The 16,305-nt window shown below is 39.1% G+C and overlaps 1 protein-coding gene across 1 annotated transcript in view; it reads left to right on the top strand.

Moving 5' to 3' along the window:
* The window catches only part of LOC119886509 (sortilin-like), a 28,624-nt gene that overhangs the window by 2,068 nt on the left and 10,251 nt on the right, over window positions 1–16,305 (top strand). Inside the window, exons 2-6 of the mRNA XM_038697294.1 lie at window positions 15,095–15,157; window positions 15,273–15,346; window positions 15,458–15,560; window positions 15,788–15,949; window positions 16,170–16,243. Coding sequence (XP_038553222.1) covers window positions 15,095–15,157; window positions 15,273–15,346; window positions 15,458–15,560; window positions 15,788–15,949; window positions 16,170–16,243 — 476 coding nt within the window. The remainder of the gene's footprint in view (window positions 1–15,094; window positions 15,158–15,272; window positions 15,347–15,457; window positions 15,561–15,787; window positions 15,950–16,169; window positions 16,244–16,305) is intronic.

Below are 16,305 nucleotides of genomic sequence, written 5' to 3'. Positions count from 1 at the left end.
TAGTTACCCGAATGTAACTCCAGTTCTTTGAGTACGTGCGGAGCCCTCTCACCGGACCCATAGACTGCAATTCAAGGCTGCAAGTAATTCCATTAGCGATTAATCTTCCGATTAAAACGATTATATTATTTTCTCGATTATTCGTTAGTCTATAAAGTGTAAAAAAATCATGAAAAATGCCATTTGCAATGTCTTCAAATTGCTTGTTTTGTACAACAACAGTAACAACAGTACAAAACCTAACGATATTCAATTCACTGCCACATATGACAAAGAAAAGCAGCAAATCCTCACGTTAGTAGCTGAAAACAGAATATTTACCATTTTAGCTTGAAAAATGAATTCATCAATTATCTAAATTGTTGACGATGAGTTTTCTGTTGAGCGACTAATCGCAGCTCTAATCCACTTTACAATGATACAAAACAACACAAATATTCACTTTTGCCTGAAAAACTGCTTCAATAATCTATTGTCAAAATTTCGGTTACACTTCTTTTTAAATGATTTTGTTTTAACTTTTTTAAGTCTTCAGACTGGGTTATCGTAGTAGAGCTGCAACTCTTAATCGAGTAGTTGTCAACTATTTAATTAATCGGCAACTATTGCGATAATCAATTATTCGGTTAGAGTAATTTTTTAAGATAAAAAAGCCAATTCCAGCTTCTTTAGTGTGAATATTTTCTGGTTTCTTTGCTCCTTTATGACAGTAAACTGCATATATTTGGGACATTTGCTTATGTCAGGTTGAGCTTTGGAAAACACTGATCGACATTTTTTTCACCATTTTCTGATATTTTATAGACCAACCAACTAATTGATCATTCGAGACCATAATCGACAGATTTATCAACAATGAAAATAATCGTTAGTTGCAGCCCCGTATCACACACTGATGGATTAATAGTACAGGGTGAATGTAGAGTGTAAATGATGTTGCTTTCTCTTGCATTTTGTACCTGTGATCCAGATCAAATGAAATCTTCTCTCATCTTAACCCTGATCCTACCTTATAATAGACCAAAGGACCCCTTCTATTATTTTAGTACTGAACATGCTGTAATAGGAAGCACAACAAGAACAACCCAGATGTCCAGAGGAATGTTCAAGAAAAACAACTTGGTCTGAAGCTACAGAGCTCCACAGGACTGTCTTCCTGTTGTGTGTGTGTGTGTGAGTGATGGAAGAAGTGGACGTTACATCATTTCTGTGGCTCAGACACCTGGACTAGCTTTTGAGCATGAAAACAATTCGACGTGCTCACAGAGAGCCGACTCCTGTCGTCTCCTTTGGGCCTTTCTCCCTCACAAACATTCCCCACGTTGTTTGTATGGGACTTGATCTGAGCACCAGTGTGGACTTAAGTCTGAGTTTTCTGTTATCAGAGCTGCAGGGCTAGATCAGGCAAGGTAGTGTGAAAATTTAGAAAAGTTGTCTAATTTACTCCAGCGCTTCTTTCTATGCTATTTTAGGCCTGATAGACTACACGGGATGTTTTTTGTCAGCCAGCCTAAGCTCTTTTTTGGCCTGTTCATGTAAAACTTGACTCTGTCTGGTTTTCAAACTAGCTTGCTGTTTCTTTCTTTATATATTTTTTTCACTCCATCCCGTCCTCTAACCCCTCTGGCCAAAAGAACACAGAGAAATAAATGTTCGGGGTAAAGCGTAACTGGGTCGCAGCCAGCTGCTAGAGCACCAAGAAAAGCAGCCGAGTTGATGTTCCACATAGAGAGAGAGAGAGGAAGAAAGAGTGGGGAGAGGGGGAGAGAGAAAGGGGAAGAAGGGAGACAGAGTGAGTTATGGAAAGTATGGGTTTGTTGATGTACAGGGAGAGACATCCAATGAGATCAACAAACTAGTGAAAAGGCCCTTGTGGACTTGCAGGTAGGCTTGTAGTTGAAATATCTCAATCTCAGTCACAGAAGGTGGAGATGTGATTAAATATGTGTTTAATATGTGTTTGCATTTAATTGCATCCACACTCCACCAGTGCTAAAAGTGGATTAGTGCACAGAAAATGAATCAGTTTATCTTAGAAACTTTGCTGGTTCCAGCTTCTCAAACATGAGGACTTTTTTATTTTCTCTATTCTGCATCGATGTAGAGCGGGTTAAGGCTGCCACCAAGCAGGAAGCTTCCGGTCAGCAAACTGATGCGAACACGGAAGTCCCTTAAACCTGCATTCTATTGAACGGCCAGCAGGGGGCGACTCTTCTGGTTGCAAAAAGAAGTCTGGTTCCATTAGAAATAATGGTAAAATTACCCTACATATCAGCTGATTCATTATCTCAGTAAACACTTTCCTAATGTCTTTTTCAATACAACATTATGTTAGTAAATTATGGTCCCATTTAGAGGAAAATAGAGCATAAAGCAGAGTATGCTTCAAGGCGGGATAATCTATGATTGACAAGTCGTTACCATGCGACCTGTCAATATGGCTAGAGTGACCTACCCACAGCAGGGCTCTACAGTGCCACCATTTTGCTCGCATATGCCCCTAAAAATCGATACGTGCGAACCGGGAAAATGATTTACGAGCACAATGTGTGAGTAACTACCGTAACTACAACCGCCGCGCCGCTAATCGTTCAAAATACTCTGTCCCTATAGTAGCGGGCAGGACGCGACGCAAAGCTGCTGTCAGTCAAAGGAGAGTTGTTGAAACTGTGGTAGGAAAAAAGCCAGCTAGCCACAGGAGCACTGAGAGAATCCCCGGTGGGCGGGTCGCTTGGTGGCTGCTTGAGCAGCTGTCAGCAGCTGGAGCGGTGAGACAGAAGACAGTAGGGAGAAGATAAGGAGGTTGTGGGTTTAGCTAGCTGGCTATTTATCTTTATCAGGTGTTTTTTGTTGAAAGGTGTTCAACTTTTCATAAAATCAATGTGCTTGCCACTGTCACTTCACTTCGGCCATTTTTCTTGCACAAGGATTTAATGACTGAAAACATGAAACTGCAATTCATTTTATACTAGTGGTGGGCTGTGTAGTATACTATTACATAAAATGACAATAGCCTATGTAGTGGAATTAAATAATTTATATATTAACATACTAACAGTATACTATTTGATTAAAATATATCTTTTTATTAATGTTATAATATTACACTATTACACTCACCTAGTTTCTACTCCATGTTGTAGAAAGAGCTTCTGCAGTGGAAAGATGCAGATTTCCACTGTAGAGGAAGCCAGTATGTGCTCCTTCTAGCCTGAGAGCAACACGTTCCCCTTGTTCTGTTTTACTAAAGCTATTGTAATACTGTTCAGTAGTCTTGTTTACATTAGGTGTGGGTGCTGCTGGTGTATCGTGAATCCGTCTCTGGTTCAAAAACTACACAAGCACCAATCACAGTAAAGTTTTTTGTGATGACTGATCAGTGTTTAAAAGCTGTTTTCAATGTCTCAAATTTTCAAAACCTCTGTTTCAATATTTTAGCTTTAACAAAATATCACTTCCAGTCCTCCAGTGGTTTCACACCATATCTGAACACAAGGAGAAGGAGCACATGTAGTATAAATGTGTATAATAGTTTGTTAAACTATTATACACATTATACACATGTTTTTTCGCTGTGCTCCTAAATTTCTTTGTGTGCTCCTAAATTTTTTCATTTAGGAGCACATGTGCTCTTTGGGAAAAAGGTTAGCGTAGAGCCCTGCACAGCACTGTGTAAATTTAAACAGCACGTTTGAAAAAGTGTATTAGGAGTTGGATGTTCACTTTCTCTGGTAAGTACATTTAGTTTTAAGCCTGTTGTTCACTAGACAATGTTATCAGCCCTGTTAAAATGACAGTTAACGTGAATTTCAGATTAGGGCTGAAACAATTCAACGATAAAATCGATTAATAAAATGCTCCGACACAAATTCTTTGCATCAATGCTTTGTTTAATCCATGTAATTTTACAGCACATTGTTTTGACGTTTTGAAATACTATGAATTTCCGAAAGGACTAATAAATATCTATCACCTATAAAGCACTGCTGAACTTCCATATATGGTTTGTCCCAGAAGCCACCGCACAAACGTGATGACGTTTATCTCGGACGCTCGGCCCACGCAGAGCCGTAAAAAAAAAAAAGAGCCGATAAATAAGATAAGTGTCAATGTACTAATCAGTGAACATTATGTGTTAATATTTACTATAATGATATAATATTATTATAGTATGTTAACACATTAATTCCTGCAAATATTTATTTATAATAGCCTAATGATAATAAAAATAAAGCAATGTTTCAATTCATACCACTGTTGTTGTTGTATATTTTATTTGTTCCAAAGTGATTTTAAGTTTCACAAACCAAGAATAGTCTGTAGATCACGGGCCGGATGTATCTTGATTTAGGTTAAAACTTTACAACATTACTGAGAATTTAATGATAGAATAACAACGTTATTAACACTATCGTTCAGCTGTTGCTGGACACGTCTGCTGTCTTGGCTGCAGTGGTCTGTGTGACTGGACCTGGGGGAGCTAACCGTAGCTAGCTAACTATTCCTGACAGCCCCCCGAAGTATATTACTCTTACCCTAACCATTGCAGGGTGTGTGCCTAAAGTTATTGATTGTATGCATGTCGACCGGTTAACCCTACAGCGGCGCACTAGTAGATAGGGCTAACCTCCATTGTGTTGCTTAGTATGGCGAGTGGATAGTGCCACGGATAACATACCAAAGGAGACCGTTGTGTGACCGCTACTTGTGGGTAGGCTACTCCGTCGCCAGAGCACAACGTCGTTGATAAGCTCGTCGCAGTCAGGCTTGAATTTTCTTCGAGAAGGGTCCAGCTGCAGCCCGCAGACAAGAGAAGGTTTGTCCCAGAAGCCACCGCGCACAAAACGTGATGACGTTTATCTCGACCACTCGGCCCACGCATAGTTGTTAAATAAAAAAAAGATCCATTAAAAAAGAGGTGTCAAGTGTCAACATAGTTAAGTTATTGATTATATGCATCTCGACTGGTTAACCTCTATTGTGTTGCTGTGCAGCCTCCGGTAACGTTACTGCAGCTATGTAACACCCGTCGGCACTATGGTCGGCACTTCCGGAGCTTCTCAACTCCGAAAACGTTTGAACACATTTTCGATTTGCCGCCAATTTTCGTAAAACTGCCGATATTCGAAATCTATATAGTTGATTTCTCGCCTAAAAACTTCTCTGAAGTGTATTTAAAGTTCTGTTGTTGGCTTCTAAAGAATAAAACGGTTTGCATTAGGATCTATCATGTACATAAGCCGAGATGAACGTCATCACGTTTTGTGCGTGGTGTCTTCTGGGACAAACCATATTTCGTTCAACTTCCGTCACGTTTGTCTGCAGTCTGCAGCTGGATATACTTGATTTTTTTCATTCAAACTTCTTCTTCTTTTCTTTTAATTGGCAGTTGGCAAACTAGCCGAGAGGTGCATTATCGCCACAAACTGGACTGGAGTGTGGAACCAGAGATTATTTTCAATACAAGAAGTACATGTTCCAGCCTTTGTCATTAAAAGTGTTGCTCTAAAAATTCTTGAAAGTACAAAAATAAATTTTACACAAAAATCTAAAAGGAAGGTAATCTTTTAAGCAATATATGAATATAATATTTATCCAAGATATTAATCAACTTAATGCAAGTTATGTCAGCTGAGACGTACTTTAGCTTTGTTAGTATGATGTCCTTTGTAATTCAAACCAAAAGGAAGCGTGAAAAATATGTTCAATATATTCCCCCCCAAATCACAAAACATTTACGGTTGTGAAATAAAAAGGATCTTTGAACGAGTTTGACCAGTGTTCAATGAACTCCTTGAGGCAAAAGAGTTTTATCTAATTTTAAACTCTCTCCTATAAAGTAAGATAATCATCAAATTTCTACAAAAGGCTCATCAGGCTACAAAAGGAGTGAACATTGGCCTTCTCATACTGCGGGAGAAGCCTGTGCCTATGGCGGGTGGATAGTGCCACGGATAACCTACCAAAGGAGACCGTCGTGTGACAGCTACGTGTGTGGATAGGCTACTCCGTCGCCAGTGAACAACGTCGTTGATAAACCTGTCGCCGTCAGGCTTGTTTTTTTCCCCTCAAACTTGTTCTTCTTTTCTCTTTTTTTTTATTGGCGGTTGGCAAACTAGCCGAGAAGTGCATTAGCGCCACCAGCTGGACTGGAGTGTGGAGCCAGAGATTATTTTAAATACAAGGACTACAGGCCTACATGCTCCAGCCTTTTTGTCATTAAAAGTGTTGCTGTAAAATTAAATTTTACACAGAAATTTAAAAGGAGGGTAATCTAATGGATATAATATTTATCAAAGATATTAATCAACTTAATTTTGTAAGTTATGTCAGCTGAGAAGTTTACAGCAGAAACTTGAAAAACTCAATTGTGGGGTTTACTTAATTAAACATTACATTGAGTGTGTTTTTACATGTATTCATTAATAGACTATAGCTCTAACTTCAAAAATATAACTCGTAATATTTGTAATTTAATTGAGTAGCCTATAGGCCATGAAATTATGCTATATTGTTGTATTATAGATATCAGGGACAACTTGAAGTTCTAGCCTCCCATCTTTAATTTTTTTTAACTGGCATGATGTTTACTTTTGGGTCTATTCTGTAGATTAAAATTGTGCTTTTATCATTTACTTTGTGTACCCAACTGTCATTTATAATATAAAAAATAGACCAACACCAAGCTACATGTTTTATTTACATCAATGTTTTCCTCATATTTGATGCTGCCATAAATGTTTTGTTTTTCAACAGTTAACCATTTTAAAAACACAGCTTGAGAGGCAGTTTAATTGAGTCACGGTGGTGCTGCAAATTCAAACATGAGAACCAATCAAAAGCATCAGAACAGCAACAAACTTTGCTAAACAACTGTGGCTGGAAATGGCAAAGGAAGACAATGTGCACATGAAATACACGCAAAGCAACAAAATGAATATTATTCAACATATAGCCAAGCTTTTTAAAGAAAATATTCAGATGGCATCTTAAGCATTTTCATAAGAAATTGTGATTTAATTACATATTTTACCACTCGGCCTAACTGTAACAGATAACACTTACATTTACGTTTGTCTATAGTTGAACATTAAATGGTGTTCTTGGTATAGAATCATGGGAGCTTTATATTTATATGAGCATTAACAATAAGCTATGCAGAGTGGGAAATTACGTTTGAATCATTGTATAATAGTATGCTGGTTTCTCTTAGCATAGCATCCCGATGGAAAATGAAGAACTTCACTGAGGATCTTAAGATTTTTAATTTGGTGTTTTGTACTTCAACAACAATGTAATTGCTAAAAAAAAAAGTGCAGACATAAGGTAACATAGTATCTTATAACTCCTTTAGGATTACATTGATTAGTAATGCATTAGCATGATCAAAATAATCCAAATCATTATGCAGAAATATACATTTAAAATACATTGCCAATAAAATAACCACAGGCAAATGCCTATAACAAATAATAATAGAAACTGAATAAGCATGAAACAGCTCTAATACTTCAATGATTAATTTTATAAGTAACTGTAGGCCTAATACAACCATTTTCACATTGTGGGGAGGTGAAAGCATTATCTTCTTCAGTGGAATTTTATAGGACAGTGAATCCAAACAATAAAGCACAACACAGGCTATGAACTGTAGGCTACTCCAGAGTTCCCAGTCACCACAAGAATAAAAGCATTTCACACAGGCTGTACAAAGCATGACTTGAATTTACTCAATAAAGTTAAAATAGGAGTTACACTGACAATGGTGTACTGGTGGCAACGTGTGTATCACACGGTTGTAAGGCGACGTACCTAGTTCAGATGTATTTAGTAGGTATGGCGTACTCGCTCTGACACTATCCTCCCGCCATACAGGTAACGTTACTGCAGCTATATACTGACACTCGTCGGCACCGTGGTCGGCACTTGTCAACTCCGAAAACGTTTGAACACATTTTCGATTTGCCGTCTTTTTTTCGTCAAATATGACGGCAGTCTTTAAGTCGTTGTGGCGCTCACACTACGTGACAGGGACACACACACACTACAGGAGCTGACAGCAGCTGTGTCACCCGACGCTGGTCTCCAAACCACACTGTGTCAAGAAAACACACGTGAAACGGGAAATGAGCGATCCTGCACACGAAACAACTGTTGTTTGTTATTATAAAGATGGCAGTTATAAAGACAAAGAATATGGGTCAAAGGATGGATTAGCACACGCAGGAGAACAACAAACGCACGTGTGTACATTTTCAGCTGAGGACTTTGGCTTCAACTCCCAACAATCAATCATGATTTCAGCTAAATGCTAAAGTAGCAGTTACTGTTACCTTGTCTGTCTGCTGGCAGAAAACTGGTGCTTTCTGTTCAGCTGCCGTCGTGCTGTTGCCGAGGCGACATAAATTTCGTTTTAGGGTGGACGGACGGTAATATTACAGAGTTGTTGTTTTCTTTAGCTTGAAATAATAACATAATTTGGACACTTTCTTCTTTGTCCCTCGCTATTTTCTCTCTCTTCCTCCACTTTGCAAACAGTGCCATTATACTTCGCGTTCACAGCATAAGCGCGATGTGCGACAGTAATAAATGTCCCTGCGAAACACTGTGCTGTAAAATTACATGGATTAAATGAAGCATCAATACAAAGAGTTTGTGTTGAAGCATTTTATTAATAGATTTTATCGATTTAAAGGTTCAGTGTGTAAGCTCTAGTGACATCTAGTGGTGAGGGTTGTGAATTGCACCCCCCCCACCCCTTCCCAAGCCAGCAGTATAGCTACGGTGCCTGAGACAGGACAAAGATGTCATCTATGAGATAAAAGAGATTGCCATTCAATAAATTAGGTTTCTTTAGATAGGTGTGTTAAGAAATTATATACATTATGTAAAACCGAATGTTTTTTTTAATATTATTGTTACATTTCATTAATAAACAACAGCCACATGAAGAAATGAAGTACTACATGATGTCTTATACTCCTGTAATACATTATTTCACATCTTGGGAGGGTTGGCTCATCTGGATAATGTAAGCCTCACTGTTTCTGCACCACAGTCCAGTATAAACCGCATAATACATGAAGTTTACAAAGGCATTGGCTGGTGAGAATCAAGGCTCCTCTCGCTTTGCTTAATTAGATAAGCAATCTGCAAATATTACCAAAATGTCTTTTGACTTTTTTGAAACAGAACACAAAGTAGTACTGACAGCCATAATTTCAGCTTGTGGTAAAACGGTGCAACGTTTTTAATGGGCATTTATCATGTGAAAGTACAAATTACATATTTGTGTGCACAGTGGGACGCAATATCCAATAACATTTTAATGCAAATTTGGAAAGTATTTATTATTGGTCACTTGATAGGCACACGGTCTTGTTATATATCACCATTAGCAGTAAAAAGAAATACATGTTTACCACCAGGGCAGTAAAATGTGAAGTTTAGCTGCTGATCTGAGCTTCCCTGCTGTTACCGTTTCATTACCAATAATATTCATCAGCTGTTTGTCTCAGGAAGGTAAGGGCACATTTCTGTCCACATAACAAAGCCAATAACAGAGCGCTGAAGAACTACATGAAATTAATCCAACTAACATAACACCACAATCCAAAGCACAGCGCTGGAGAATAAACAATTCCAACTAACAATAAATGTTTTTCTACCAGTCAGCAAAAGTTTGAGCTGGCTGATGCTTCCATGCTCTAAGCTAAGGTTAGCGAGACAGCGGATCATTAACGTTAATTAAGTAACCGGCGAACTCAAACCACAGACTGGAGAATAAGTAGGCGCCATGAAATTAATCCATATTTCACACCACTGACAAGGGAAACATGTCACGGCTCTCTGTGATTATGGCCAGCTTCTAGCTAAAACTATCAAACAACAGTTTTCATTTGCATGGCTAAAGTCTGACAAACAACGTTAATTACCTGTCCAGCAGAAAACAGACAACTTCAGCATCGCTTTGAAAACATCTGTCCCACATTAACGTTATAGCCTTACATCTGGGAAAATCCACAAAATCCGTGATGTCAGCTGTCCGTCCTGACTCCGTCTGGCTGTCGGCTCTTTACTAAATAACACCTGTGCTCCTTCATTTGTCCAAATGTCACTTCTCTTCTTACTTCTAATAAACCAGAAGACCACTCGAAGACTGTATATTACTATATATTACTATTATTATTAGTCCCTCTTCTTCTTCTTTGTACATATTCAATGTAGTGATGGGCATCTACACTACCGGAATTACACAAGCAGAAGAAGAACGCCGTGATGACGGAATGTGCTCTGTAGCGATGTTTGTTCGTCGACGGCTACGGTAGAAACATGATGACAAAATACAGCGACCTACGTCGCTTCTTATATACGGTCTATGGCTGCCACTTACCTTCTTCATTAATCAATTAATAGTTATGTTTATAAAATATCAGAAAATAGTAAATAAGACTTTTTGCGACAGATATGCGAGCTGTTCTCTGAGGCTGTACACAGCGGTTCTCTAGGCTAAATGCTAACATTAGCATGCTAACATGCTCACAGAGACAATGTCATTCAAATAAATTAGATCAAACATTTGTTATATTTTTATTGAGGAAAATTATATTGTGATAATTATCATTATTGTTTTATTGCCCAGTCCTACTTTAAGCTATCATTTTATAGACTGACCAGTGAATCATAAAATAATCAGCACTGTGTAGCTGCGGTCCAACACTTTTGTTCTGGCTTTCTTGATCTATAACAATAAGAATGGACATTAATACAACCCAGCTTACGTCTCTGTGTGCAAAACTTGCTGCTGCCCAGCATCAGAGGATTGGTCTACACAGCTTCATGTGTTAGAGCAGAGCCAAGAGTGTTTGACCTTTTCTTCTGAAGTTTTATGTGTGTAAACATGGCTGAAGCGGAAAGGTTAAAAATCCAGAGCGGAGAGAATAAGGAGCTCATTGTTGCCGTCTGACCTCTGAGAGAGGACTTCACTGTGCTCCCACCCACAGAGTGCATTACTGAGCCTGCATGGACATATGTGTCTGTCTGTTCATGTACAGCAGCGTGTGGATACTCACTTGTGCAGCATTGTTGTTAACTTTTGCTGAAAGTACTGACTGACCTTGAATGTTGGAGTTTTACGAGTTTAGGTGAAGATGCTGCTTAGAGAAGCTGCTTTATATTCAACGCGTGATACAGCATGAGGTGACGTCTGGTTTGTGAGGCCACGTCCAACTGGGTCAGACATTTATCTCGATTTTTTTTGTGCTGAGTAATAAGTGTGTTTTCTACTATTCACCGCCTCCTTCTGCCCTTCCGTTTTCCCCATCACAGAACAGGACAGAGTAATGTGTAGCTTTACATTGACTCCCTTGGCCTCTCTCTGCCACACAGTCCACACATCTCCAGTTACATAAACCACTTTTAACAAGGCTTTTATTATGCAATTGTTGATTGTTTGGGTTTCAGTCCCAGTGAACTGTAGCCGGTCAAGTCAACATTTGTCCAGTCAGGGGAACAGATGTGGACAACACCCCTCTGGTTCAATTTACCACAGGTGGACAAGCAACTGGCAGAAACATTTACAAAGGCCTGATCCTAAGACAATATGCAACATGAAACCTGTTGACCTGCAGTGGCCTTGGTGGCTATTGTCATTGTGACTGGGTTTTCAAAGTAGTTTTTTTTTTTATTGCCTTTCAGGAGGCATGTGTCTGTGACCCTGAAAGTGGCTGCATGTTGTGTGGCTGTACTTTTTTGTGTGTAGATCACTTTCCCCCCCCACTGTTCCTGTCTTGTCTATTTGTATTCTGATTACAGATTTAATGATCTTCTTTTGGTGTAACCGAGGATTTTTATAAAATGGCATCTATGAGCCCAACAGATATATCTATGTTTGAGTTGTTACAATGATATATAGGCAGCTAGTCATTTTAAACATTTCTTTGTGTTTGCTAATTAGCAAATTTTAGCATGCTAACTAGCGCAACTACATTTATCCAATCCACTTTATTTATATAGCACAATTTAAAAAACAACAAGGTTACCAAAGTGCTTTACAGAGATGATATAGAATATGCTCATGATAAATAAAAACAAAACAACACCAACACTGACAGCGACAACGAAGACCACAGCAGCTCTCATGGTGAATTAAAAGCCAGGGAATAAAAGTATTTTTTTAAACGAGATTTAAAGGTGTGAAGGTTGGGTGCCACTTTAATGTGAGGAGGTAAGTCATTCCACAGTTTGGGGGCAACTGCTGAAAAAGAGCGATCGCCCCTGGTCTTCAGCCTGGTCCTGGGCACGTTCAGCCGCAGCTGATAAGCAGACCTCAGTGACCTTGGCGGGGTGTAAGTGTGCAGGAGCTCAGAGATGTACTGAGGTGCCCATTAAGTGACTTAAAAACAAACATTAAAATCTTAAAATGTATTCTAAAATGTACAGGGAGCCAGTGGAGCGAGGCCAGAATGGGGGTAATGTGTTCGTGTTTCCGGGTTTCTGTTAAAAGACGAGCAGCTGCGTTCTGGACGAACTGCAGGCGTGAGAGGGAGGTTTGGTTCACACCGATGTAAAGTGCATTACAGTAGTCCAAACGGGGCGAGATAAAAGCATGAATCACATGCTCAAGAAGATCAAAAGATAAAACAGGTTTAATTTTAGATAAAAGCCTCAAATGATAAAAACTGGATTTAACCATAGTGTTTATCTGCTTGTCAAGTTTAAAATCACTGTCAATTTTGATGCCTAAATGGGTGACCACTGGCTTTACGTATTGCTGCAGGGAACCAAGATTTATTGGAGTGGAGTCACAAACCCGGCTGGGTCCAAATACAATGACCTCAGTTTTGTCTTCGTTTAAATTAAATAAAAAATTAAAAGACATCCAGGCCTTAATATCCTTGAGACATTCAAGTAGAGGAGTCAGGGAACTGTTTGCATTTCTTCTCAGGGGCAAGTAGATTTGCGAGTCGTCCGCATAAAAGTGGTAGGAAATACCATATTTTAAAAAAAATTTTCCAAGAGGGAGAAGGTATAAGAAGAACAATAGTGGTCCAAGAACTGAGCCCTGAGGAACTCCACAGAGAAGGGGAGCGGTAGATGACGTGAAGTCACCAAGTTTTACATAAAAACATCGCTCAGATAAATACGATCTGAAACGATTTAGGGTACTTATTACAGACAAAATGGCAACATCATTCGTTGCTGTATTCTAAAAAGTCACTGATAACCTTAAAAACGCATATTATGAGAAATAAAAGAAATAAAGCAAAGATAAAGAGACCAGAGAATAATTTATTTAATTGTGTGGTTTTCATTGTTTGGACAGCTCATGTTTTAAATATGAATTATTATAACTTCACACTATGACACAACACCAGTTTTGTGAATAGTTTGTACATGTGTATGCATGTTTAGATGGGAATGCGGATAAATATTCATAGTTTACCACATCGACACCACTGACAGCTCCGGTGACAAACGAGAATTAGCATTATGAGTGAAAGTATGACCGTGTGGTCAACTGGTAAATCTTTTATTTTGGAATCAACTTTGATATTATTATTCCCCTTTTAATAATAATAATAATACTTTATATAATAAATCTGAATAAATAGATCTTTGGTGCTTTTTGTTTCCGTAAAATGAACTAAACGATTGAATTGTGGAGAATCTAACCGATCCAATGATGTGTAGCATCCATATTGACAAAAGTTTAAACATTTATATTTGTATGTGCGGTCTAAGCAGCTTAGAAGTAGCTTAAGTAGGTGACCTGGTGGACTTGAAGAGGCTTTTATACACCCATAGAACTTCTATAAAAACTAGACCAGGTGTAATTGAGACCTGCGCCTATTTGTCAAAACATGTAGTCACACACACTCTAATATGTTTTGTCATGTATGATCTTTTTTTCTCCTTTTTATTTTCAAGCACATGCCTGTCGTATGTAATTTGCTGTATAAATAAACATGACTTGACTTCTGGCAGTTATACCTACCATTACATAGATGGAAAGAGAGAAGAGCAGGAAAAACAGGGAGAGAGAGAAAGCTGACATGTAACGACGTTCCTTGGACAGATCTGAAACCAAAATGCTGTTTTTTAATAGTATAAGCCTGCAGGGAGGACAGAACACACAATGCTTTACATTTTTGAGCTTAATAGATTAAGCAGATGACTGGGATGGAAAGGAGGAGAAGTTGTCAAATGATCAAGAGATGAAGGGAAAGATGGATGCAGTGAGGGTGTGATGAAATGATTAATGTAGTGGAGAGATGGAAAGTTGTGTTCACACACTTGGACGGCCGGGGCAGGCCAGTTTCCACTGGCTACTACTTAACAAGGAGTTTCCACCTGGCAGACCTGGTCGTCTCCTATGGCTTTATAGAGCTGTATGCAGACTCTCTCGGGTTGGGCTCATCTTGTAAACATCTCTGCCCTGCCAGCAAAAAAGAGGAGGGGAGAAACCTTCCTCAGACTCCAAAACAAGGTTAGCTGTGGCTAAATATGTTGCTCAAATGACCAAACATTTCAGCGTCACTCTGGATAAATAGACTGGAATGCTGTTTGCAGTCAGTGCACTTTTTGTGAAACAAGTACTGTTGTTGTACTCTTAACTGTAATATTATGTGACACTTTTTAGATTTGAACTTTAAATATCTGTGTTAATACATGTGTGAAAAGTAAGGTAAACCTTTTTATTTTGTCTAGTATCAGAATACTTTCAGTCTTCATCTGTCTGTGTGTTCTTGCTGTGCTTGGGACATCAGTAATTGTCTTGTTCTCCGGCCCCCAGCTTTGTCATTAAGGCAGGAATGTAGGTCACACATGCAGAGTGCATCCAAATGGCAGAGTTACTTTGGACAGTTCGGACAATTCATTTTGTCCTCTTGGCTGCCGTGTATTAGCGTTCAGCGAGTGACGGAAACATAGACATACATACACAAACTCTCTTGTGTTTTGTATGTTTCAGACTTTGTTCTTCAGTTGATGTCCTGACACAGTATTAAGCAAGCAAAATCACAACAACCTATAATTAGGATGACTCATTTATTGTTTTCTAAAAACTTCTTTTTTTATTCTTCTTCCATTTCAGTTCACCTTCAAAGTGCGGAGCATGGGTTCAGTGTCTCTGGCCTGGGTGGGAGATGGATCAGGGGTGAGTTTGTTTACATGAGTGTAAATATATGACTATTAGAACGAAAAAGAAAAAGACCAAGCGAGTCCCAAGATGTTGTACAGCGTGTTGTGTGATTCCTGCTCTCTTCTCCCAGGTGCTGCTGGTCTTGACGACCTTTCAGGTGCCGTTGTTCATGATGCGTTTCGGCCAGTCTAACCTCTACAGGAGGTGAGGAATGCCTGGGGGTTGATGGCACACTAAACAGAAATGGAGCAGTAAAGTATTTGTCATAGCTGTGGTCTGTCTGAGGGTCTAACTGCAACTTTGTCACTGTGTCAGTGAAGACTATGGGAAGACGTTCAAAGATGTGACTCACCTGATCAACCACACCTTCATCCAGAGTGAGTTTGGCATCGCCATCAGTCCTGACCACTCTGGCAAGGTGAGCCGTTTGGGGGAAATCAAACGTGTGTTAGTTTTTACTGAAGATGCTGACATTTTAACTTACAGACCCTGCTTACACCTTACATGGGGCTTTGTGTGTTTTCTGGTTGGCCTATATAAGTACACACCTTTGCCTCATAATAACACAGCAAATTATAAAGCTCCGTTCTCATCTTGTAGAATATGAAGGATCTTCCCTTACAGCTCCTCTCTGTTTGGTTTCAGGTGATGCTCACTGGTGATGTGTCAGAAATCGGGGGGTTTAGACTGTTTCGCTCACAGGACTTTGGCATGACCTTTGTTCCAACCGACCTGCCGTTTGAGCCCCTCATTCAAATGCTGTACAACCCTGGAGACGGCAACACACTTGTGACTCTCAGTATCTCGGTAGCAGCATTCATGCTTGAACCAAACCAAAACTTCTGATCTTAAGAGTTTTTGTCAAAAGTTTTGAGTTTTAATCAACTAAACTAAACTGGACATACCTACCTCTCTTAATTAGATGCTCGATTTCAAGCTTCATTTCAAGCTACTAAATTCCTGATTAGCCATAACTGAATAAGCAAACATCAGTGAGCACTTTTTTTACTAAGCCTTTTCTCTCCAGTTGGACCTGTGGCTGTCTGAGGATTTTGGCGCCACCTGGAGGAAGATCCATGACAGTGTTTGTTTGGTCAGATGGTGAGAATCATCCTCTACATCCTAATAAATTATAAAGACATGTGGGTTCTCATTAGTAATAA

Source organism: Micropterus salmoides, unplaced genomic scaffold (assembly GCF_014851395.1).
Source record: "Micropterus salmoides isolate LMB-PRFRI ecotype aquatic unplaced genomic scaffold, ASM1485139v1 Ms_hic_scaffold_4, whole genome shotgun sequence".
NCBI lineage: Eukaryota > Metazoa > Chordata > Actinopteri > Centrarchiformes > Centrarchidae > Micropterus > Micropterus salmoides.
The sequence above is the reverse complement of the archived record's forward strand: the minus strand, read 5'-3'. Positions and strand labels throughout refer to the sequence as shown.